This window comes from Acinonyx jubatus, chromosome D4 (genome assembly GCF_027475565.1).
Source record: "Acinonyx jubatus isolate Ajub_Pintada_27869175 chromosome D4, VMU_Ajub_asm_v1.0, whole genome shotgun sequence".
NCBI classification, from domain to species: domain Eukaryota; kingdom Metazoa; phylum Chordata; class Mammalia; order Carnivora; family Felidae; genus Acinonyx; species Acinonyx jubatus.
Genome location: NC_069391.1, coordinates 69,148,016 through 69,174,291, shown reverse-complemented (window position 1 = coordinate 69,174,291; position 26,276 = coordinate 69,148,016). Strand labels below are relative to the sequence as shown.

Here is a 26,276-nt window from a genome sequence, read left to right as displayed (position 1 = left end):
GAGAGTTAAGCAGAGTGAGGATGTTTCAAACAGATTCTTGACAAAATATCAAACTCCCAATTCACATCAGATTCATCATTTGCCATGTTTTTAAAACATCATCACATCTAATGTACTACTTCATTAGACTTTCCAAGGCTGGTAACATTGGGAATTTTATTTAAAAAAAAAAACAAAAGTTGAAGAGAAGGTAGTAGCCTCTCTCCCCGGGGAGTGGCCGAGATAAAAGTTCTGTTTGTCCAGGAGCTGTTTATGCAGAGAGTCCCGTGCACCTTGGTCTCACACTGGGCTGGACTCCCCGGACTACTTTGGAATGTCCACAAATCAGAAGCAGACTCAAACCAGAGGAATAAAAATGTGTCATCCTCTGAATCATCTCACCCCAGAAATATGAAGAAGCCAGCCCTGCTATTCATGAAGCTTCTTTCTCAATGTTTCCTGTAGGTGTGGAAGCAGCAGCTGCCGCCCTGAGAGACCAGACACCTTATCTGAGGACTCCATGCACCCCTGCTTGGTGAGCCTTCATGTTACAGAAAGCAAACCTCATCCAGCCCTATCCTGTGAGTCTGCAGTGCCTTCGCACAATGCCATCTGCTCCTGGTCATCTTACTATAGTGGGTGGGCAACTCCTCCCCCAAAGTGTGGGGAAATGACAGCTGCTAAATTATAGTCATGTGATCTTTCCACAATGGTGGGGTAAATGCATGGTATTAACTCTTACAGTTCATCATTAAATCATGATGGGGAAAGTCTCTAGTTATTTGTGATTAGCCTTGAGGTTCTGAACAAGAGGAGAAGAAAATGTTTTCCAGATCTTTCCTTCAGTTGTTCCAGAACACAAAGAACACTCTGCTTGAAACTGGAAAGTCTAGCTTCTGTATCTTACTGTGTGCCAGTTAGCATGTCACTTAGTGGCCCTGGGCCTCAGTTTATTCAACTGACAAATAGGGAAAATGAGTGCTTGATGAAACACCAAATAACATAATACAAATAAGACAATAGAATGCTCTCTGTGTAATGATAGGTGATACATAAATGTAAGGTATATGTAAATGAGAAGCTTATCACTATTACCTGTTTCCATGTTTTTTCACTAAAGCTCTAATGGCTTTATCTGTAATCTGGCATCCATTAATGGACAGTTCTTGAAGGCTGGAAGTTTACAAAAAAAAAATTATGTCTCAATAATGCCTCTATTTAAAAAGAAGAATTTCATAGCAAAAGCTTGCAGTTGCACTTCTTTATTTATTCAAATAGCATCAAAATATCTGAAGAGGAAGGGCACCTGGTCGGTTAAGCCTCTAACTTCAGCACAGATCATGATGTCGTGGCTCATGGGTTCAAGCGCTGCTTTGGGCTCTGTGCTGACAGCTCAGAGCCTGGAGCCTGCTTCAGATTCTGTGTTTCCCTCTCTCTCTGCCCCTCCCCTACTTGTTCTTTCTTTCTCTCTCTCTCTCTCTCTCTCTCACACACACACACACACACACACACACACACACACACACACACATTTTCTCTCTCAAAAATAAACATTGAAAAAATAATTTTAAAAAATCTAAAGAGGAATTTTGCTTTGGTAAACAATGCACTTTAATTTTGGTTTATCAACTTGGGGAGGGCTCGATAAATCAGGCACAAATATTTATCTTTATTTCTTGGATTTCTTTTCTGTAACTTTGATTTTGCCTTTTTAGAAAATATATTTTCATTTCAAATTATTTTATCCAGCCTTTGGTTGTGTCCAAGGAACCTGGTTGTGGAAGGGCTATGGTATATTCCTGGGTGTAGTCATTTTAAGTATACTTTCCATCATCACCATCATGTTATTAAGTCAAGAATGGCTTTCTATAAATTAAAGAAAGCATACAATGACATCATGACCCTTATAAAGATTCTCTATGCTCAACAGCAGTCCAGGCTTCAACTAGAAATTAACAAAGAAATAAAATACACTGAGTCTTACATAGCCTTTAATTTTAGATTTACCACCATATATAATGGGACATAAAAGCAACCATGTTTTTTACATGACACATTCCTTCCCATTGGATGCACAAAATCAAAAAAGCTACAAAAGCATCTTACCTGACACCAGATTAGTTTAGCAGTATGGATTCTTTCTAAAAGCAAGGCTCAATATAAAATTCTTATCTTAGAACATCCTATAAGGAAAGTTTTCATGTTGAGAAGCCTGATGGAAGGAATATTAGTAAAGTCATATGTTACAGAAATGTGTATCTTACATTATGGCTGGAGCAAAGGAAGAATGCTAAGACAATAGCTCTGGAGATAGAGATTTCCCTCCCCATCAGGCATGCCATCCGCAATTTTGAAGCAGGCCATGAAGCAGTTGCAAGTTGGTCTATTCTCCTTACATAGGCAACTGGATGAAATTATTGATATTTCTCAGTGCAGCCATTTCCTGGTTTTCATCTGTTATATACTTGGGGACATCATCAACAGTGGATTCCTGTCTCACTTTCTCCTTTTGGGAAACCAGTAAAGACATTGATATCTTCAAAATGATACTAAAATACATTTCTTAAACTGTTCTTATGGACCCTGTGTGTAGAAATTACATTTGTGATGATTGACAATACATCTGGTTTTGCTACTTGGGGTGGAAAAGCCATTATGACTTCTGCATCTGACATATTGACATCAAAGATTCTATTAAAAATTCTGAAAGAAGCCTTGCGTACTGCTGGAAGAGTTATCAACTTCATCAGAGCTAGGGACTGGGTGGTTAAAGAGGCAGGTGGAAAACTAAAAACTACTTTGGCCATAATTCTACTCTAGAAGAATGGATTAGAAAAGGTCAATTATCATATCAGGATGGCTGTTCAAAATTGTCTGGCTTTCTCTTTCCTTCTAGAAATGTGCTCAGATTGCAATTCTACATTAGGTGGGGCTCACTGCTTTGACTATGAAATATAACCAGTGGCATTAGGATCTGGTGCACGCTTCACCACATTCTCTTTTCCTTCTTCTGTGACGTTTGCCAGGATTCCAGACAGTGCTTACTCTTCTAGCCTGGGCCCTGGTCTTAGCCGAGGGTAGCTGTGGACTGGAGCCTCCAACCCATCCAGGATGGACATGAGCAAGAAATAAACCTTTGTTGTTTTAAGCTCCTGATATCTGGAGGTTCTTGGTTACAACATAATCTAGCTTCTCCTGACTGATTCAAGGACTATGACAACTTTCGATCACCAGAGTACTTCTGCAAGTAGAACTCTGCAGATAATCAGAAACACTGCAGAACTCTTTTATGTGTTTCTTAAACTCAGGTGACCCTTAAAATGTAAATGTATATCTGTAATCCTTTTCTTGCTGCCATAAACAGCACCAATGATGAAAACCTTGCCACAGTGACCTCTTCCTTTAGGAACAAAGGAAGTAATGCAATATCATTTCAACTTAAGAGCCTCTGGGAAACCCAGAATGCCTTGATATCCATCAACCATTATCTGATAAAGAGACCTTCTAGAGTTCTGATTCTATTTATGTGCCTCTGCAAGTCAGGGCTGTCAGCTCTCAGCTTCTGTTACCATCAAAACAAAAAGTCACAACCATTAGGATGTTAAAGATGATATTTGCATTCAGGAACAGCCTTTATAGAGTTTCACTGGAGCAGATTTAATTTTTGCTTTATGCTTTAATTATGCAATTTGAACTTTTTCAGGTTGTCAGGGATGGAATTAACTTTTGCATGAAAGATATTTATGAGATAAGTTATTTGAAAAGATTATGTTCTGATTTTTCTGAAAAGAATCAATGTTCAAGGCAATATATTAGTAAGTGTAAATATATCATACCAATTAATATACACATATGTGTATCAGGTGACATATACCTACATATACTACAGACATACACATATTTATATATATTAATATACTTATCAACATATGTAAAAGGTTTTATGCACGTGTTTATGTGGCTCATTATGGGTAAGGAATCCATTACTTTCATCTGATTCTCAAAAAAGTCATACTCATAACACTGTAACTACTTCTCTCAACTAGGGGTCAACAAACTATGGCCCATGGCCCAAATGTCACCTGCCACCTGATTTTGAAAACAAAGTTTTACTGGAACATGACCAGGTTAATTTGCTTACATATTGTGTATGACTCCTACCAAGGCAGAGTTGAGTAGTTATGACAGACCGTATGGCCTGCAAAACCTAAAAATAAACTACCTGCTCTTTAGAGGTAAAGTGTTCTGATCCCTGCTCTGGACTCTGCTCCATCTAGAAATCTGACACTCCTGGCTGTGAACTTATATTAACAGGGCTGACTTTACAAAAATCATGGCTTGAGTACAGCCAAACATTAAATCCGTCCTCACTGTTTCTTTCTGCAGGAAACAGATATAAGGCAGAGGGTGATGAGACTCTAGGTTCCAATACAGACTCTACTACCTAACTCGATGTGTGAAGTTAGACTAGTTACTTGATCTCATTTGCCTAAGTTTTCTCCTCAGCAAATTGAAGAAAATAGCAAGAACCCCTACATCATAGGGGTTAATATAATTCATAAATAGAACTTAGAACAGTGGCTTGCAGGGAGCCTGGGTGGCTCAGTCAGTTAAGCGCCAACTCTTGATTTCGGCTGAGGTCATGATCTCAGGTCATGAGATTGAACCCCACATTGGGTTCTGAGCTGACAGTTCAAAGTCTGCTTAGGATTCTCTCTCTCTCTACGTCTCTCTCTGCCTCTCTTTCTCTCTATCTCTCAAAATAAATAAGTAGAACATTAAAAAAACACAGTGGCTTGGGGTGCCTACGTGGCTCAGTCAGTTGGGCATCCGACTTTGGCTCAGGTCATGATCTCACGGTTGACGAGTTCGAGCCCCACGTTGGGCTCTGTGCTGACCACTCAGAGCCTGGAGCCTGCTTCGGACTCTGTCTCTCCCTCTCTCTGCCCCTCTCAGCTCATGCTCTGTCTCTCTCTGTCTCAAAAATAAATCAACATTAAAAAATTAAAAAAAAACAAAACAGTGGCTTACATATAACAAGAGCAAGAAGTGTTATTTCCAAAAATGTGTTATCAGTGAATTAATTGGAGGCATGGCAGGGTAACTCTTGGTGCATTACCTTGAAGCTCCTTGTATGAGAGCCATCACACCCACATCTGTGGCTCCAGACCAACTCATGTCCACTGCTGTCAATCTGGTGCAAAGGGCCCCAGCATGGAGCAGGACCTTGTCTCCTGTAAGTCCAGGACCACTGCAGCTTGTCACATTCAGTTCCTGGGTGATTAAAACCAAGTGAGCATTCATTAGAAATGCTTCAGAATGCCTTCAGAACAGGGCATGAACAGAAGGAGATTTTAGTAACTAAGAAAGAGGATTAGAGAGTAAGAGAAATCACCATAGAAGCCAACAGCTGAGGTATAAACAGCTCAGCAAAGGGGGAAGAAGAACATGACTAGAGCAATCGAAATAGAATGTTCCTTTCTCAGCTGGCCTGTCTTCCAGCAGGCCTGTTTACTTCCTTCTGATGGCTGAAGATTACACTAGCGGAAAGAAGGAACTCAAGGGCCATTATAGGATTACAGGAGCTCATTCAAAGTGTCAACATTATGTAGCCATTCAAAGTTATTTTTATGAAGAGCTTTTAATGAGAAAATGTTTAAGTGAAAATGAAGACTACAGAATGTTTTATATATTTTATAATCCCCATTATGTTCTCTTTTTTTTTTGAAAGAGAGAAAGAGAGAGAGAGAGAGGGAGAGAGAGGGAGAGAGAGGGAGAGAGAGCACATGTGGGGGAGGGGCAGAGGAACAGAATCTTAAGCAGGCTCCATGCCCAGCGAAGAGCCAGACACTGGGGCTCAATGTCACAACTGTGAGATCATGACCTCAGCTGAAATCAACAGGCAATTGCTTAACCAACTGAGCTACCCAGGTGCCCCTCTATTATGTTCTTTATTATTATTATTATTTTTTTTTTTAGAGTGAAGAAAGAGTGTGAATGGGAAAGGGGAACAGAGGATCTAAAGCCAGTTCTGCAGGGACAGCAGACAGCTGGATGCAGGGCTCAAAATCACAAATCAAAAGATCATGATCTGAGCTGAAGTCAGACACTTAACCAACTGAGCCACCCAGCCACTGCCTCCCCCCATTATGTTCTTTACATGCTGTTTTAAGATGATCTTTAATTAATATGTATTAATTTTGTAGCCTAAAACATGTTATTGCAGCAAGGTAAAACTAATAGCTAGTGCACAACTCAGAACAGTGATTAGCTGTGGGGGCGGTGGCATGGGGACTAAGTGGGAAGGGGCTTGAGCCGGTGAGGTGGGGTGGAGTAATTCTATATCGGGATGGGGTAGGTTACACAGGTGTATGCCTTTGTCAAAACTCCAGAAATGGTACACTTAAAATATATGCCTTTCATCATATACAGATTTTACCTCAAAAAGAAAAACAAAAAGGAACTATAATGATATGCTTGCTGAAGTGTACCAGATGTCTATAACTCACTTTGAAATTAACTTTTTAAAAAATAAGGTGGGTTGATGGACAGGTAGAGGAATGGATATGTTTATAATAAAGTGAATATAAATATCAACTAATGGTAAGACCAAGGTGGTGAGCATAGGTGCTAACCATGCAATTCCTTCTAAGTATATTTTAAACTTTCATTTAAAAATGAGGGGTAGGGGCACCTGGGTGACTCAGCCGGTTACGCGTTCAAGTTCACCCCAGGTCATGCATGATCTTGCCGTTTGTGGGTTCGAGCCCCACATCACTTTCTATGCTGATAGCTCAGAGCCTGGAGCCTGCTTCAGATTCGGTGTCTCCTTTTTTCTCTGCCCCTCCCCTGCTTGTGCTCTCTCTTTCTCTCAAAAATAAGTAAACATGTAAAAAATTTTAAAAACTAAAATAAAAATGAGGGGTAAATCCAGCCAGAGCATACATCTGGTCTGGCCTTCAGTCCACATCAGAGCTTTATACCCTACACTTTAGAGCAGCATTAATGATACGGACTGGTTTGGTGGGAGAAGCTGGTTTGCCCATCTTTGGCAAACCCAATTTGTGAAAACTAAGAATTCTAAAACAGCTTATTGGATATAAGTGCAATTTATCTGGTCTGGGATGATAAAAGATACAAGATAAATTGTCTACTAGTAGAACCTAAAAGTTTTGAGAGGCTAAATTAAAAATGAATGATCTGAAATCATAATGACCTTGAAGAACCTTCCCATTCCTCAGATTCGGCTCTTGATTTCCCCCCATTCCTGCTTCCATAACGCTAAAGGCTGAAGCTGGTGCATTATACCTTTGGCTTCACACCTTCACACTTTCCCCAGGAGGATACCCAGCGGCTGCCTACTGCCCTTAGCTCTCCAGAATTCAAATAACCAACATCACCAAACATTTCCTGTTCATCATTAACACCAAAAGTGTCATGTGCAACATTATTCTAATTAAAGATTATAAAAATTAATTTTTAATGCCTCACGCCTTTTAAAAACCTGATAACTTGGTCTATCCTGGGACACCAAAGAAACAGGCTTGGATTTCCAGCCCTGACTATTTGTTTACAGAACAGTTTTAGCTCTTTTTGTGCCCTGCACTCCATTGACAGACTGATGGAGCCTATGAACCTGTGTCAGAATAATGGTTGTAAATGAATGAGACACAATATAGAAGATTGCAAAGAAAACCAATTGTATTGAAAAACAGTTACCACATTTTTTTAAATCTGTGAGATAGGTAATAATTTTGCCTCTTTATGAACATAATATATCATATGATCTAGCTGCTGGTCTAATTTTGAAGTAGTGACAGACATAAACCTCATTTGAGATTTTGCAGCAACCTTAATGTAAAATGAAAAGAAGTGTGTTTTCTGCTGACGCGCGGTGGATGATTAGTCACCAGTAGTCATACTAGAAGGAGAGGCTGAATTTCTACAGGGTAGAAGTGAAAATCCTTTTTCCAAGTTCACAAGCCCCTTGAATTTTACCCAAGGGCCCCAGGTTAAGAGCCCCTAGCTGAGACTTTCCCTAACCCTTTGTTAGGACAAGCTGGGAAAGAAAAAGTGGGAGGAGGGCGTGGGAGAAAGAAAAGAAACAGAGAGAGAGAGTAGAGATGGAGGGATTGATATTCCGAGTGGAACAATTCCAGCAAAGTGAATGAAAGTGCAGTGTGTGTCGGCAGTAACAGGGGAGAAACAAAAGGCAGGAACAAAAACGAAATGAGAGCCTGGAAGGAGAAAGTGAGCTTCATTTCCGAGACACCACAGGTGGCAGTTAGTTACAGGGGTGTCCAGATCCAGGAATGTCACCGCTTTCACAGGTGATCCTTTGTGAGCTGCCCTGAAACCAGATACCAGCAGCAAGGATGTGGCAAACCTGGCAAGTCACCAAAACGCACCCTCCCAGAGCCCGCGGTAGCCACTGACTCATGAAAACAAATTCAGAGATGATGGGTCTAATTTTTTGTGCATTTCAACAAGAATCGAACCTGCTGGTGATGGCAATATTTCCCACGATATTCCTTGGATGAGTTCATATTTGCTCCCATTTATTGATCTGACACCCAAGGAATGGAGTGCCTACTACCACAGAGAGGATTTTTCGCGAAAGCTAATGGAATTATTTCTGACACTTCCACTTCTCCTACTCTGTAATTTGTATAAAGACAATGTTTTCATTATGGAGCATCTCAGCAATTCTGAAACTCTAAAAATAATGATGGTGGCTTCAGTATAATAGTTTTTATTCCATATTACTTTGTTCTTTTAAGTCCATACTTCTAGTATCTGTCAATCACTCTTTCAGCAAAGAGTGTATTTCATGTTTATGACTATTCGGAGAAAATAGTTCAAATCAATGGATTTTCTCCCTGTACAGGTCAGTTATCTTTAAACAAAATCAAAGAGACAAAATCCAGTTATGTTCTATCTCACAGACTATATACTATTAACTCTTGTTGGATGACTTTCAAATAGTGCCTCTGAGACAAAGACATCTCTGTGATAAAATCAATAAAAATTCATCATTAGTGTGGGAATGAATTTTAAGTACCTTGATTTAAAGTCAATTAAAATTTAACAGCTAGTGCTTTAAATTCAAATATTTTGTTATTACTCTGGAGTATTTATTTCAAAGAGAAGAGGTGCCCTCTTCCCGTTTAAGCCAACAATTCACATAAGAGTGAGATATTAAGTGGAAGATCGTTCCTTATTTTTTAAATATGTGGCTCCTCCTTAGGCCAGGCTTAGCTTTACTGTCAGGAAGCCATCCAGTTTGATAAGGGCCCATCTTACTTGGAGAAGTAAGGCCCTTCCTTACGAGGGCCATCCTGGACTGCAATGGATCACTTCTGAACCTGCTCCAGTCTACATACGTGAATGCCAAGAGATTCTACACACTCTGATTCAGCTGTTGGCACTAATGTGGAAGGTTACAGCATTAGCCCTTTCTGAACCATAAAAATTAAACATCTAAGTGGGTACACCCTGGACTACAGAATTTAAAATAATAGTGCCTTTTAGTATCATTGTGCTAAATAATCTCTTTGTGAATTCCATATCTGGACATCTCCAGAATTTGCGAAGACACCTTTTTTGGCCAAGTCTGCCTGTTTACGTAGAAGCAACTCCGGTGATAACTGCCTAAAGCAACATTCACGAAGTATGTTTCGTGGAACCGACATTGAAGAGATTCCACGGAGAAAAGAGAGTCCTGTGGTAGAATGTATTTTCCAAAGATGGTAGCACAATATCTCCTCCTTGTCTCCATGCTCTTATGGAGCTCTGCCACTTTCTCATCAAGATGTAGAATTGAACTTCCCTGTTTTTGTAGTCCTGTGACTCACTTGCATGTAACAGGAGGCAGTGAAAATAATGCTGCCTTACTTCCAAGGTTATAAATCACTGTAGCTTTCACTTGTGGATTGAAATACTTTCATTTGAGGGGTGCCTGGGGGGCTCAGTTGGTTAAGCATCTGACTCTTGATTTCGGCTCAGGTCATGATCTCGCAGTCCGTGAGTTCGAGCCCCATGTCAGGCTCTGCGCTGATGGTGTGGGACCAGCTTGGGATTCTCTGCCTCTCTCTGTCTGTCTCTCTCTCTGTGTCTCTTTCTGTCTCTCTCTCTGTCTCTTTTTCTCTCTCTCTCAAAAGTAAATAAACATTAAGTAAAAAAAAAAAAATACTTTCATTGGAACCCTGAGCTACCATGTAACAGTCCTATTAGCCTGAGGCAGCCATGCTGTGAGGAAGGCCAATGTAGCCGACATGAGAGACCTCAAGGAGATACTCCAAGGTGACATAAAGAGAGAAAGATGCCCCAGCTGCTCCTGCCACCTGCTCTTCTAGCATCAGTCACCACCTGACTACACTGCATGAAAGACCCCAAGTCAGAGCCATCCTGGTGTGAGTCCTTCCCAAATTCCTGATCCACAGAAACTAGGAGATAATAAAATGTTTATTGTTTTAAGTCTCTAAGCTCTGGGGCAACTTGTTTCACAGTAATATGAGGAGGTTCCATAACAAAATTTGGTCAAAAGTGAGTTAAACAAAACTCCATAGATTTTTGTTTTCCCTGCAGGATTTTTCAGAGCTTCTGTATGCTAATGAGCATATGCATCTCCCAGACTGGCATTTAGTATGCAGCACTTCCCAACTTATTTCCCCAAGAAACCATTTCTATAGCTACTGTCAAGGGATAACTTTGGGAAATGCCAGGCTAAATGATGCTCTCTTCTCATGTGCGGGTTGCCCTCTTCCCCAGTGATCTGAACTACAGACAGTGAGCTTACTTCACTGTGATAATAAATTGAAGAACAAATGGTTATTGGCCAGCCCAGAAAGAGTCACCTCTTGGTGACTCCTGCGTGTGATGTAACTCATTCCAACAGTATCACAGAGCAAACAGCATAAACTCTGAATGTCACTCACTATTTGCTGTGCCAATAATAGCTCCAGGATGTGCTACTCTTCCAATGGGTTTGACAAACATTTCCATGCACTGAAATTTTCATTAACCCTCTGGCTCTTCCAGTATCTCACTTTCAAACTGAAAATCTCTAAAAAGTTGGTTAGAGAAAAAGGGGGATGGGATTTGGTCCCTAATGTCTTCAAGAGGAATAAAGGAATTGGGCAGAAAATTCTACTTTGTGGTATCAGTTCCCCACACGGCTCTAAAAACAGAGTGCTTCCCCTGTCCAGAAAAATTTAAAAGGCCAGGAATGAGGATTAAACTGCTACAGATTGTTGGGAAACTTTTGCCCACTTTGTTGAGTGTTAAATAATTAGAGGGACAATATTCAAAAAGTTAGAAAGAATGCGTTTTTCTAATCAAATATGTGAAATGGGAATTAAGGTTTACAAACCTTAGTAAATATATAACAAGGGAGTACCACTTTCTGATTTGATAAAAGGATAGGAGTTACTCCTATGATTCCCAATTAGTCACTAGATGACTATCAATGTATGACATCAAATGCTCTAATCCATGACTCAGTTTCTCCATGACTAAATTGCCACTCAGTTTTTAAGCCCTTTTACCTAAAAACTCTAAACATATTCAAAGTCAGAGCTGGGACAAGGATGAAGCCAAGGAGGCACTTCCCTTGGATGTAAAATTTAAGGGGGTGCCCTAAATCTCAGTTATCAAGATACATAATATTTAGTGTAGTTTTTTGAAAATCTGTATTAATGCAAATAAAATCTATAATGAACAAATGTCAAATTTTTCAATGAAAGCAGCATCAATATTACCAATTTTTCCTTTTGCCTCAAGCTCCACTATGGCAAAGTGTGGTACTATTACCAAGCTCTAAAAGTAAGATAAATTGAACTCCACCAATACATCACACATGATAATTATTACAGACAAGTAATCAATACCTACATTGTTTTGGGTTCCCTCAAGCAACTCAGAAACACTATCTTACATACCAATCATATTATTTACTTAAGCAAATTACTTTAGGACCCTGCACTAGTCAAAATTCTAATAGCCAATTTTAACAGATATAGTGATAGATACAGATATGGGTATAGAGATAGACTCACAGATACAGATATAGATATACAGCTCTATATGCCTGATGTACTGAAGTGGACTTTTCCCATCACACACAGGCTTCCTCATCCCTTTTCTCCCCTCCCTATTCTCGGCCCCGCAGCAGTACAGGTGGCTTTCCTGTACTTTCACAGTTGAGTGCAACAAGTTACACAGAGAAATCCTGCTCCTCTTCCAAACAGGTCTATCATTTTGGCCAAACTGATTGGGAGCAGATTCTTTATTCCAACAAATAATTGGTTTCTCTTTGATCCTAATAGCTTCTCTCTCTCTCTCTCTCTCTCTCTCTCTCTCTCTCTCTCAATAGACAGACCACAGTCTTTGTTAAATTTAAAGACAGAGATGGTACCCAAGGGGACTAAAAGCCCATTGCAAAGTGCCTATGGCCCACAGATTGGCAGTCACAGATTTTTTTAATAATTCTTTTTTTCTTATTATTAAAGTAATATATGCCCATTTTAGAAGAATAAGTGAGTGAAAGGAGAAAGTAAAAGCCGCCCTGCTGTGGGATTGTGAAACAGTCTAACTATTCTATTTCTAACTGCTTTAGAAAACAACTTTGGCAGCACCTCAAAATGTCCAATATATAGTTACCATGTGAACCAGCAATTTCCCTCCTAGGTGTGTAGACAAGAGAACTGAAAATAAATCTATGTTCACACAAAAGCTTGTACATGAATGCTCATGGCTGCATTGTTCATAGTAGCAAAAAAGTGGAAACAACCCAAATGTCCATGGATAAGCAAAGTGTGATATATCAATAAAATGAAAATTTTCAGCCACAAAACATGAAATAATGATGCATGCTATAATGTAGACGAACCTTGAAAACATGCCAAGTGAAAGAAGCCAGACACAAAAGGCACCTATAATTCCATTTATATGAAATATCCTGAATAGGGAAATCCATAGACAAAGAAAGTAGATTAGTGATTGCTTGAGCCTGGAGGAGGGGGAATGGGGATTGATTGCTAATAGGTATAGGATTTCTTTTGGGGGCAATGAGAGCATTCTAAAATTTCATAGTGATGGTTGTATAACTCAGTGAATATAGTAAAAATCACTGAACTGTACACTTTAAAAGTAGGAATTTTATGGTTTGGAAATCATATCTCAATAAACCAGTTATTCCTTTAAAAGTCAGTTGTAAGTCTAAGACCTAAAAATAAGTACAATTAATATTTTCAGTGTTGCTACTTATCCCCTGATGGGTATCCACCAGTCAGTTCGCTCCAAAATAATCCCATTTCTCAATGATGCAGACACAACCCAAATGCCTGGAAGCCGTGTTCTCCATAGGCAGGAAATATTACCTGCTTTGTATTTCACAGACATGTTAAGGTAGACAGTGTTAAGAATATTTCTTGCGAGCTTCCCCTCACCCCTTAGTTGAAACTGCATGGCCTATACTTTGCTCATTAGTGAGTATGTCAATGTCAGTAGAGAGTCTGTTGGTCAATAAGTAAATAGTACAGTTTCCCTGGGAGACCAACAGCTTCACTAGGTTCATGAGAATGTAAATTATATGTATGTATGTATTACAAATAGTAGCAATCACTTTATGCATTTTAATTAAAGCTACAGTATTAAAAATATGTAAAAGCAATAACAGGAAGACCATAAGTTCATTACCCTCATGAAATTGCTTTTATTTCTACCTGTATATATTTTGTCTAGTATGTGCTAACAGAACTTTTTATAGTTGCAATCATAATATAATAATAACATGCCTTATGTTTTTACTTAAACGTCTCCATACATCTTTAGAATTAATATTATTTGCATGGTTTCATAACATACCTTTGTGCAAAGTGTATATGCATAACCATATCCCTAATATTAATTGTGGTAAAGTTAGATTGAGTACCTTTAATGTAGAAATATACATGAATATGGAAATACTAAGTAGTTATATCTATTTAATATGCACATGTGACTCATTTAACCTTGGCTACTTCATTAAAATAAATTTCTGCATTGGTGGGTGGTTAGCTCTTATTACAAACTATCACATTTCCTTCCAAAAGGTAACCAATTTATAGAGCCGCTACTAGGAATGGGTACTGATTCTACTATAACATTGCTGATATTATATGGTATCATTTTAAAAAATATTTCAGTTGACATATTTTAGTTATCCAGGGTTGTTTATTTCATATATTTATTCCTGGAATGATGAGCTTTTAGAAATTGCTTTCTATTTGTTCTCCCTTACTCAATTATTCCTTCAATGTTTAATACACACGTATTAGGTGTGAAATATAAGGAAATATCCCTTTCCTTACAGAGTTTACAGTCTAGTGAAATATATTTGTATCCTCTTTATCCTTTAAAGTTTGGATGTCTCCTTTATAAATATGAATTGTTAAAAATATTATATATATGAGTGCCTTTGGGGTTTTTTAATAGTGTAGAAATTTTAAATACTGCAGAAGCTATTAATCATACCTTTATAATTTATTTTATTTCTTCAAAAATGAAGTTGTCCTCCTGTATATTGAATAAATGTTCTAGTCTTTGTTAATTTTTCTTATAAATTGATTTGATTTTTATATTTTTATTCCATATTGATTGATTTTGAAACATGATAAAGCAGGGACTCACCTTAATTTTACTGTAATGTTATCCTGTTTCTATAATACTCTCTATTAAACAATCCTTCCTTGGCCTTTAAAAAAATTTTTTTTCAACGTTTATTTATTTTTGGACAGAGAGAGACAGAGCATGAACGGGCGAGGGGCAGAGAGAGAGGGAGACACAGAATCGGAAACAAGCTCCAGGCTCTGAGCCATCAGCCCAGAGCCCGACGCGGGGCTCGAACTCACGGACCGCGAGATTGTGACCTGGCTGAAGTCGGACGCTTAACCGACTGCGCCACCCAGGCGCCCCAGCCTTTTTAAACACACACACAGTTTTGCATACATATATTAATATCTTATGTTGGTACTCTCTTAGTCTGTATTAATTGATATTCCTATTTTCATTGTAGCAAAATACTGTCTGGGGAATTGCGTGTTTATGGACTAAACCTGGATAGTACACATGATAAAAGAACATAGTCCCTGGATGCAAAATGAATAAGTAAGATAGTAAATATATAATGAAGATAATAATCATAAAATTGGAGCCAGTTGGAGTAGGGAGTTAAGTGTGGCAAAATATTTGTATTTAAAGGTTAATCTTGAAAAATGTTACTGCTAGGTCTATCTTAAAGTGACATTTCCTGTAACAGTGGGACATCATTCAGTAGACAGAAAACAGGACAATGGAGAATGTTGAGGAGGAAGGATTAAAGTGCTACAGGCAGCAAGACAGTACCGGACGGGTTCACGCTGGGAAGAAGAAAAACGGAGTGGTCCAGAGTTACTGAAAAGCTTGCTGACTGAAGTCAGAAGCTAGATCAGCTGGGGCAGGGGGCCAGTGCATGTCACTTGATTGGAACGATATGGAAAGGCATGAAAAGATTATTTAAGCACAGTTTGGAGCCAGGCAGAGTTAGAAGGCTGGAAATTCAGGAGGCAGCAGTGGAGCAGTCGCAAGAGATTTTTATGTATGAAGAGGCTGAAAAGGACAGGATGTAGAGCAGTAAATGCTAAGCAGCAGGGAGGGAGGGGCGGAGGGCGGGAGGAAGGGCCAGATGGATGGATGCAGGTTAAGCTGGCAACACGCTGTTACATTTCTTAAAAAGATAAAAGATACTTGAAAGACTGACTTTGGTGGAGGATAGACAAAACTTGAACATTAGCCTCAGAAGGAGCTGACCTATTTTAAGATATAAATGCAATTTAATTTTTTGTTACTTTACAAAGACTAAAATAGTATAAGGAATTAAATAATAACAGCAATGATTTGTCCAAAGCTACAGAACCTGTTTCAGTGGTACTTGTGTTAATCTGCTTTTCCAAACATCTAAGGCCCTGAAAACCTCCCCCCAGGGGAAAATTGTTTTCCTACCTGCATCCGTTGGCCAAATACTCCCAGTGGGCTAGTTTCAGATGGCACTATCAGTGAAAATGCCACCACTATCTGTCCTTTACGAAAGGTCTCAAGCTTACTTGCTATGCACTTACAGTTCTTAGCGACAGCGTAACCCATTAACCACCAATCACAAAGATAGTCCTCTAAGGAATTAATGTTTAGGTTTGACACCATGTACATGCCCAAATGGGCAAAGGATCTTCCAGATTGATGGGAGCTTTTGTTGTTATTAAATGTTAAAACATCAACAACTCAGCCCTTCTAGAGCAGAGCAAATCTTCACCCTGGCTCTCCTTCCCATAGTTCCACACACACCCTTGGCTATTTTACTAGGAAGACTGCATTCCTCCCCAAATCCCCTGTGGAGTAATGTGACCTCTTGCTCTAAACGTGACTCAAAGGACTGTCTGAATTGACCTGCCGTACAAGAAACCCTACTTGAAACTCTTAGAAGCTTTTTTTTTTTTTTTAAATAAAAATGTATTACTGGTGTCATGAAAATGATAAGACTTATCTCTGGTCGCCACCTCCCTCCTCCAATAGTCTCCACCCAGATAAAAAGGCCCTGAGTATTTAAATGTGAAATGGCACACAATTATTGACATAGCAATCACTTGGTGACAGTCTCTGTTTTGGGGGCAGGTCAGGGACACCAGGCCCTCGGTGGGTATGGAAATGGTGACATGTCAGAATTTTCCCTGTTTGCATCTTCCTGAATGGTCATCAAAATACAAGTGATTTGGGCTCCAAATCATGAGCATACCAGCTGCTCTAGCACCTTCCTGCTCATAACAGCAAAATTAACATCATTGGGGAGCTCATTAGAAAGGCAGAATCTGCATTTTACCAGGATCCCCAGGGGATTCAGATGCACATTAAAGTTTTAGAAGCACCATATATTAAAGATTCGCTGCCCCAGTGCACACTCCTCCAAGATATTTCTTTGTATATAAACTAGAGCAGAAAACATATAAACTAGAGCAGCAAATGTAGAGCATATGAATGGATTTGGGCTAAAAATCTTAAGGATCAGAGAAAAAAAAATTCCTCTTAACATGAAGACATCTCCTTACTTTAGCCAATATTAGGATATTTTTAGCATATGGTAGCAGGCTACTGGTTTCCTCTTCCTACTTTAAAATAACAACATATTGGGGAAATGACAACAGCAGTGGAAACTAGGGGTATAAATCAATAATATTTATGATGTTTTTCAATCACCAGGAGGAATTCATCCTACTGCAATGTAGGTTGGTCACACTGAGACATAATGGCCAGTGATTTCATATATGGGTTTCTTAAGAAAGCAAGACAGTTATAAAAATTCATCATTAGTGACAGACCTAACTCTTCAGAAGCTCTTCCTCCCTAAGGGAATTACTTCCTGGGAATTCTTCAGTGCATCATTGCTAGATTGACTATGGAGTCTATAACACCCAGTAATTTAACCTGGCCATGAGCTCATGGGTCCAACAATAGTGAGTTGCACCCTGTGTTGTCAACTCAGGAGTAAGTGGGGGTATAAAAGGAAGCAGTCCATCTTGGAGACCGGACTTACCCATGCTGTACCTCTCACAAAGCACGAGCTACATGCTGATTCGAATTTTTCGGTAGTAAATACACTAGCTCATAGTAGAAAACTAGGTAATATGAACAAAAGTGGACCTGCCTCAACAAAGTAATATTGAGCAGGATAAATGTCTTCTGGACACTAAAAACTTAAATGCTAGGGGTATGTGCCTGTTTGGCCTCCCAGCTTACCTCCTGAAAGATCTGACTGTATGTTGGTAGACAGTGAGAGAATCCATATGGAATATGTGGACAACTATCAGATGGCAAACATCAGGCTGGGATCCATCTTCCTTGTTCAAAATTCAGTAATCAGAAAAAAATTTATATATAATATGAAATTTTTGAAGATCAAAGAAAGATATAATTGCCCCACATAGGGAAAATTATTCTTTTTTTTAACAGAAGAATTTAATTCTTTTAATGTTTATTTATTTATTTTGAGAGAGATATAGAGCATGAGGGGGGGAGGGGCACTGAGAGAGAGAGAGAGAGAGAGAGAGAGAGAGAGAGAGAGAATCCCAAGCAGGCTCCACACTGTCAGCACAGAGGCCAATGCAGGGCTTGAACCCATGAACTGTGAGAATCATGACTGGGGCCAAAATCAAGAGTTGGATGCCTAACCAACTGAGCCACCCAGGCACCCCAGGGAAAATTATTATTATTAGCAATGAGGAGTCAGATAAAAATTTTAGAAAGCATTTCTATTTTCAAAAACACAGAATAACTTAAAAAAAAAAAAAGAAAGAAAGAAATGACGGAGAAAGAACTCATTGAGGCACAAGGGCTGATATAAAAAGGTAAACAGCAAGGACACGTAAGAAATGTACAGAAACAAATGTGGCCAGAGCCAGCTAAAGGGCATCTCAACGGCAGTGCAGAGCAGAAGGTGCCTTGCAGAAAACAGAACAAGTGTGATGAGGTGAACTAGAAACCAGAATCAGTGTGATCAAAGACCAACTAGTAAACCCAGAAGGAAAAAGATGAAGATAAGATAAAAAGCGAGCAACAGATCACAGAGCAAAGCGAGCAAAGATCCAAAATCAGGTCCAAATCAGATCCAGATCAGGTGGACAACTGTAAACAATAATTTATCCACAAAGTATTTGTGCTTAAACAGTAGCTAAACTTCAAGAAGGAACAGTGGGAGTCTGAGACATTCTTGGACCGGCAGCTCCAATCACTTCCCCGCTTCTTCCAGCTCTGTAAGCATGGGGCTCTGCCAGGACAGGGGGCAGGCTATGCTTCCAGGGAAGGTGGTTCAGTCCCTTTGGGGTGGCGGTAACACCCATGCCCAATGGGATTGTTGATGGAAGTGATGAAGGAGGTGATGGAGAGAAATGGGGAGGGGACAGTAGCTCTTCTGCCTGAGGTTGATGTCCTGACTGAGGCACGCACATTTCCAGCTCAGCATTGGCTAGGGCTGGGGAGTGGGAGCAAGGATTAACTGCATGTGAGCACACAGGAATTTTCTGGGATCATGAAAATGTTCTAAGACCGAAAATCACTGAACTGTAAACGTAGCATGCATACATTTTATATGACATTTATTCACCAATAAAACTTTTCAAAGACTATGTACAAAAAGAAAAACTTTCTAGGGCAAAAAAAAAAAAAGTCTGAGTCTACAGCTCTAATGAGCCCACCGTGTCCTTGCAAAAATTAATTTAATATTGCTCAGTCTTCAGCTTGTCTTGGCAACAGTTTTATTTTCATGATGAAAATTGTATAAGTGATATGATCTTATCCATGTAGGAAAAGGAAGCCAGACAAACAGATTACTTGCAGAAGAAAGATAATCACTGAACCCAAGCTTCTCCCATGCAAAAGTAAATGTCATAGTAATAAAAAGAAGAAATTTCTGTACAATTCTAACAGGACAAGTTGAGCTCTCAAAATTATATGCCAAGCTAAGATGTAGCTCTTTGTTAGGGCAAAAGGATTATAATCAAGTGTGCGTATTTGATGTACAAAAGAATTCTTTTATAGTTACAGTGGGTTTCTCTGAATAGCAAATTGCATACATTTCAGATGAAGTTTGATTTGGAAACAATATTTTTCCCAGAGTACCTCACAGAAGCACAGCTATTGCAAATCTGGAGCCTCAAGTTTAATTGCCTTGAACTTGAACAGTGACAGGTAAGTAACATGAACAAGGGGAGAAAGCCAAATGTATTACCATGGTATGCTAGAGTCATTTTGTTGGAGTTTTAGCACTGATTTAACACTTAGGTTCTGCATCAGGGAAACTACAGGGACTGGTGAGGACTGTGGCAAACTGCAGAGCGTTCCAGCAGATTGACACTTTTCAAGAATGGGAACCCATAGGTGTGCCTGGGTGGTTTAGTCAGTTGAGTGTGTTTGACTCTTGATTTTGGAGTTCAGGAGACTGAGCCCCAAGTTGGGCTTTGTGCTGACAGCAAGGAGCCTGCTTTGGATTCTCTCTCTCACTTTCTCTGCCCTTGCCCTGCTCGCATTCTCTCTCTCTCCCTCTCTCTCTCTCTCTCTCTCTCTCCATATATATATATATATATATATGTATATATATATATATATACATATATATATATATAATATAATATATATATATATATAAATAAAGAATGGGAACCCGTATTGCTGAGTCTTTTCATTTCACAGAGAAATTAGATATCTAGATTTTTATATTTAAAAAATCTTCAGTTTATGCATCTAAAAACAAAGGGCTTTGTTCAGAGTCAGTGGCTTTCATGCTATTTTATGCTACAGAAGTCTTTCTTCAAATTAAATTCTCCATAGAACACAAGACTTTGAAACAGAGAGAACTAGATTATATTTCCAATCCCTGTGATTTTAAAGGACCCCAAATATCAGTTGGCCGAGTTTGGACCTGTCATCTAGCTGGTCAGCATATTTAATGCCAATTTAACTCATTAGGTTAGCTCAATTTAACATGCGTTAAGTGACTGCTATGGATGGACACTGTGTCCGAGTCATGATCTGTGCCTTCGTGGAGATGTGATCACACAGTTGACAGTCACACCTATTTCTTTCAGAGCAAGAAAGGTAAAACACCATAGAGGTTGCAGAATATCCTGCTTGAAGAGGAAGAAGAAGGGGAAGATGTCAGCCAAGGGGACATTTCTGCTGTGCCTTGAAGGACGGACTGAATTTTTCCAGGTAGAGATGGGACTGGTAGTGTGGATCTGGAACAGCATGAAAAAACACACATGGTTAAGAAAGGACACAGCACATGCAGAGAAAATGAGACACCTGGTACACGAAAGGAAACAGCACCCAGAAATTAAGCATTAACTTATTTACTGGAGAGCAGTTGAGTTACACTAATCAGTTACTTTCTTAGAGTTTCCTGCATGGAGGGATGAGAAAAACCAGGGCTCAGAGTGGCATGGATGCACATCCTAGCCTACATGTATAAATCACTCATTCAATTATGCACTTTTTTTAAGTTTTCTTTTAAAAATTTTTTTTAAAAATCCAAGTTAGTTAACATATAGTGTAATAATGGCTTCAGGAGTAGAATTTAGTGATTCATTATTTATGAATAACATCCAGTGCTCAACCAAATAAGTGCCCTCCTTAGTCCCCATCACCCATCACCCATTTAGCCTATCCCCCCACCCACCTCCCCTCCAGCCACCCTGTTCTCTGTATTTAAGTCTTTTATGGTTTACCTCCTTCTCTGTTTTTATCTTATATTTCCTTTCCTGCTCCTGTGTTCACCTGTTTTGTTTCTTAAATTCCACATATGAGTGAAATCATATGGTATTTGGAATTATGCACTTTAAATTAGATAATTTTACTTTAATAATCCAAATTTCTCTTAAATTTTATAAATACTTAAAACACAAACATGCACAGATTTTTGTACAAAATATTAGTAATATCGGCTTGATTCTCATCAACATTTCTAGTCTTCATTTCTAGGATTACAATCTGGTAATTCATCAAGAAGACAATTTAAATCATCCCCAGCAATTCTGAGGCTACTTTTCCAAGCAATCTTTGGAGCTGCATCCTCAGTTTGCTAAACATCCTTAACCACCAGAATGATTGGTGGAATGTAGACCAAATTCTTGTTCAAAACCCAGGTGACACAGAGCCCTAATTTACGCCTTTAACGAGGACTATAAAACTTAGAGAAGGAGTTAATCAAACATTCCACATTTCTGGGGTGACGTCACAACATGACATAGTTTTCAAGGCATGTTTGAGCTTATAAATCCTATCCAGGGTTACTCTACCACTAGAGAGAGTTCTGGGTTAATTTCACTCCCTATATTATATTTTTAAGACATACTGTATTTTTTAATATGTGTTAAATATGATCTTTATTTCCCATTTAGCTGAAGAGACCTTAGAACTCGAGAGAAACTTGAATTCTTTTCATATTATTCCTACTTGGCAGGGCCCCAAAGTTTTATTCATTTTTTTCCCCAAAGTTTTATTCAATATTAAAAAGGCAGCTAATTGGATTCTCTATCTTTTAAGACTGTCTCATCACACCTGCTGAGGTGGGTCTGTTGACATTGCCTGGCATATTTTGTAGTGCAATAAATAATAGATCCGAAGAAGATTGTGAAGCATAATATTGAAAAGGATCTTGTGTAATTTCAAAATACCCACGGTCGATAAGATTAAACATAAGAAATGGAGAAAAAAGGAAGAAACAGAAAAAAAAGGCATGAAAAATAAAATGAGACCAAAGTTTAGGTTAGCTTAGAAGATATAAGTCATAACATGCTATGTCCTACTAAGATGTCTAATTTTACAAATTTGAATCTAGATTTCTTAGCAGCCATGGCAAAGCAGAAAGCATAGTCATACCTTCCATAAAGTAAATACAAATAAGTTACTCAGAAGAATGACAAATATCCCTAAGTCCAAGTTTTTTGAGAAATTTATTTCATGGGTCCCCATAACGAGTTCAATGGAGACTACTATAGCGGTAAAGAATGCTCTGAGCTGAAGTTTAATAATCCATGATATGTGAAGAGGACGAAGGAAGTGCTAAAAAGGCAAAAAAACCAAAAGATTTCTTGAAGGTGAAGGCTCCTCAGGGAGCCTTAAGTTAAGTCCTCAAAGACATTTGTATACAAATGCAAAACCAACTGTTTTTTTTTTTTTTTATAAGATCCCTCAAAGTAGGCCAAGTATATGAGTAATCGCCAGAACTCAGTTCATCTCTGTGGACCTCAATATGATTAATTTGAAAAGGAGAAGATGACAGGCAGGTGGAAAGGCCTAGATAATCCCTGAGGGTCCTTTTAGCTCTGGAATAACGTTTGTGATTTTCCATTATTATTATTGAAGTGTAATTGAGGTGCAGTGTTATATTTGTTGCAGGTGTACAACGTAGTGATTCAACAATTGTATACATTACTCAATGCTCACCATGGTAAGTATAGTCACCGTCTGTCACCATATAACATTATTGAAATATTATTGACAATATTCCCTATGCTAGTTTTCATCTCTGTGACTTTTTTGCTTTATGACTGGAAGTTTGTAGCCCTTCGTCCCCTTCATGTATTTCACCCATCCCCCCACCTCCCCTTTGGCAATCACCAATTCCCTGTAAAGAATCCATTTGTTTGTTTTGGTTTTTAGAATCCACATATAAGAGAAATAATGTGGCTTTTGTCTTTGACTTATTTCACTTAGCATAATACCTTCTAGGCTCATTTATGTCACTGCAAATGGCAAGGTTTCATTCTTTTTGTGACTGAGTAATGTGACTCTTTTTATTAAATTTTTTAAAAAATATTTATTTATTTTGGGGAGAGCCCAAGGTGGGATGCAGAGAGAGGGGGACAGAGGATCTGAGGCAGGCTTTGCACTTACAGGCTGACAGCAGCGAGCCCAATGTGGAGCTTGAACTCATGAACCGCAAGATCATGACCTGAGCTGAAGTTAGACGCTCAACCAACTGAGCCACCCAGGTGCCCCTTTTTTATTAAATTTTTACTGAGCCCCTATTATGTGCTGTTTCCCTGGATTCAAAAGAATTCTACACACACACACACACACACACACACACACCCATGCACCCCTTTGAGTATCTCATAATTTTGCCTTTCTGGAGAGTAGATGTGTTGCTATTTGCCTGTTATTATAGCAAGAAAGAATCCAATATTTGCACACCAGTTGATCCATGAATGTCAACATAGCGCAGGCACCTTCTGTCCTCCTAAATTGTTAATCTGTGAACTCAGATGAAGGTTAGAAACTCTCACTAAATGTTTAAAATTCCTTTTGGATGCTTCTGTCAGACTGAAATTTTCAAATATGTGAATGGTACATATGCTAAATGAGGCACTCGACACCCCCACTCTTTTAGTAAAGTCCTCGTATTCAAAATCCCAGGAATATTTCCCACCATTAAAAACCCATAAGTGAGGATACAACTAAACTGTTGGGCTTTTGAAAACTTGGGGACACAGCTGTGCAGAAAAGACAGAGCCCCTTAGGAACTGGATGAAAACAGAAGTGAGACCAACAACAATTAGCGATCTTAAGAGGAATTTTAAGAGGTAATGGTAAATCTTCAAGGTGTTTTATAGTATCATTATGCTTCAAATCTCCCAGATGCCACAAATATTTAACTTTACACATATATCACTTAGGTATCATATGTATGTGTGTGTGCCCCATAATATTTATGGAAATATTTGGGGAATATCTGTAAATCTGGCTTAGAACATTTTGCAACCCCATTTTTCTCTGCCTCAAAAGAAGAAAACTATGTAACAAAATGAAAAGCATATTCCAGATCATTTTTACAGTTGCAGGAGCTCGACATTTTTCTGTAAACATAGAGTGCTTTCCATGCGTTGTCTTGGTGATCCAATGTTACACCTGGTGTTGCTATTAATGACATGCTATTTCCAAAACCATGAGCAACTCTTGGTAAATTTCCAAACAAAACAGCATACTTTTTCCTCAATAAGCCTGGTAGTTGCATTTCTGAGAAATTCAACACATATTAAAACTGTGCAAAAATTACTTTGTATATGTAAAATAGTGTTGTTCTATGCTCAGATAATTATAAAGTGTTTTTTCACCTGTATGCATGTCCAATCTGACATTAAAATATCATGTGGGATATGTGTTATGGGTTGAAGTGTGAGTCCCAAAACTTCACATTTTGAAGTCACATCCCCAAGGGCCTCAGAACGTGACCTTATTTGGGAATAGGTTCATTGTAGATGTAATTAGTTAAAATGAGGTCAGACTGGTATAAGGAGGGCCCCTAATGCAATATGACTGGTGTCTTTCTAAGAAGGGGATATTTGGACACAGACAAATGCACACATCATTCATATGCCGTGTGAAGATGAAGGCAGAGGTGGGTGGTGCTTTACAAGCCAAGGAACGTCAAGGATTTCCGGCAAACTAGCAGAACGTAGGAAAGAGGCATGGGACAGATCCTCCCTCATGGCCCTCAGAACGATCCAACCCTGATGACACCTTGCTTTCAGACTTCTAGACTCCAGAAGTACAAGACAATAAATTTCTGTGCTTTAAACCATTTAGTCTGTGGTACTCTGTTATGACAGCCCTCACCAACTGATACAACTGGATGAGTGAGGTACCTCAGAGGATATCTTTTCTTACTATTTTCACTTTTTAAACTACGTGAAATGTGGTGCCCATTTAATAGACTGCATTTTTTGTGCAATCCCATACAAAAGAGATTTTGTTTTATGGGGAGTGAGGAGAAAGGTAGGGAGAAAGCCATTAGAACCTGATCCATATAATTCCCCTTGGGGGAAAAAGCATCATGTATGTGGCCAGTACTGATACCTGAAGAACATCCCCGCAGTGCTGGAAAAGTCGCTTCAGCCCTTGGTCCGTCACGGCCTGGCCAGCATGGCGGCAGCGATGCAGAGACAGAGAGCGGGGCTGGTGGCCAGCCAGAGCCACCAGCCAGTCATCCTCCAGGACGTGGCAGTCTGTGATCTGGACCTGCTTCCCTGGGAGTTAAAAAAATAATGATAATAAATAAAACCAAGGATCTTAAGGAGCTCCCCTTCGACAACACCCTCCAGATAAGGCCCATTCCAGGGTGTTTTCTCTTATGCCACAAATGTTACTGAGCACTAACATGTGCTAAGCACTGAGGTGACAGTGGAGATGTAACCACACAGACAGGGTACCTGTTCTCGAGCTGCTCAGCAGCTGCATGGGGGAGCTCCTTGTGTTTAAGGGTCATATGCACAAGGTAATTAGCAACCTTGAAAAGTGCTCAAGTACAAGATGCTGGAAGATTATATGAGGGGTAACACCGGAGTTAGAGAAGCCTTACCCAGGAAGGGACATTTGCACTGATACGGGAATCCACATGGCAAAGGGGGAAGGGAAGGAGCTTAGCACACGAAAGTGAAGAAGGGCAGGTGTGACTGGCAGCTACACAGTTGGGGCATAGGGTGACCCAAGATGAGGTGGCAAGGAATCACACTGCATATGACCTTGTGCCCCAGCATGAAGGTTGGGAGTCAGTGACTTTTTTTTTTTTTTTTGAGATTTTAAAGTAATCTCTACACCCAACATGGGGCTTGAACTCACAACCCTGAGATCAAGAGTCAGACACTCCATGGACCCAACCAGCCAGGCACCCCTGGAACTCAGTGATTTTAAGTAAGGATCAGTCTTGGGTTGTTTTTTTGTTTTGTTTTGTTTTG

At 39.3% G+C, this 26,276-nt stretch overlaps 1 protein-coding gene and 1 long non-coding RNA gene across 2 annotated transcripts in view; one reads left to right on the top strand and one right to left on the bottom strand.

Moving 5' to 3' along the window:
* Positions 1-222: 222 nt before the first annotated feature.
* LOC113596138 (uncharacterized) lies at positions 223-26,276 on the top strand. The gene is made up of 6 exons (XR_008291225.1): positions 223-560; positions 15,035-15,134; positions 19,660-19,731; positions 20,628-20,751; positions 22,939-22,990; positions 23,439-26,276. It is a non-coding gene; the product is annotated as an uncharacterized LOC113596138 (long non-coding RNA).
* LOC128312218 (uncharacterized) overlaps positions 24,441-26,276 on the bottom strand; it is a 63,242-nt gene continuing 61,406 nt past the window's right edge. Inside the window, exon 4 of the mRNA XM_053205219.1 lies at positions 24,441-25,568. Within this exon, the coding sequence (XP_053061194.1) occupies positions 25,526-25,568 (43 nt within the window). The 3' untranslated portion in view covers positions 24,441-25,525. The remainder of the gene's footprint in view (positions 25,569-26,276) is intronic.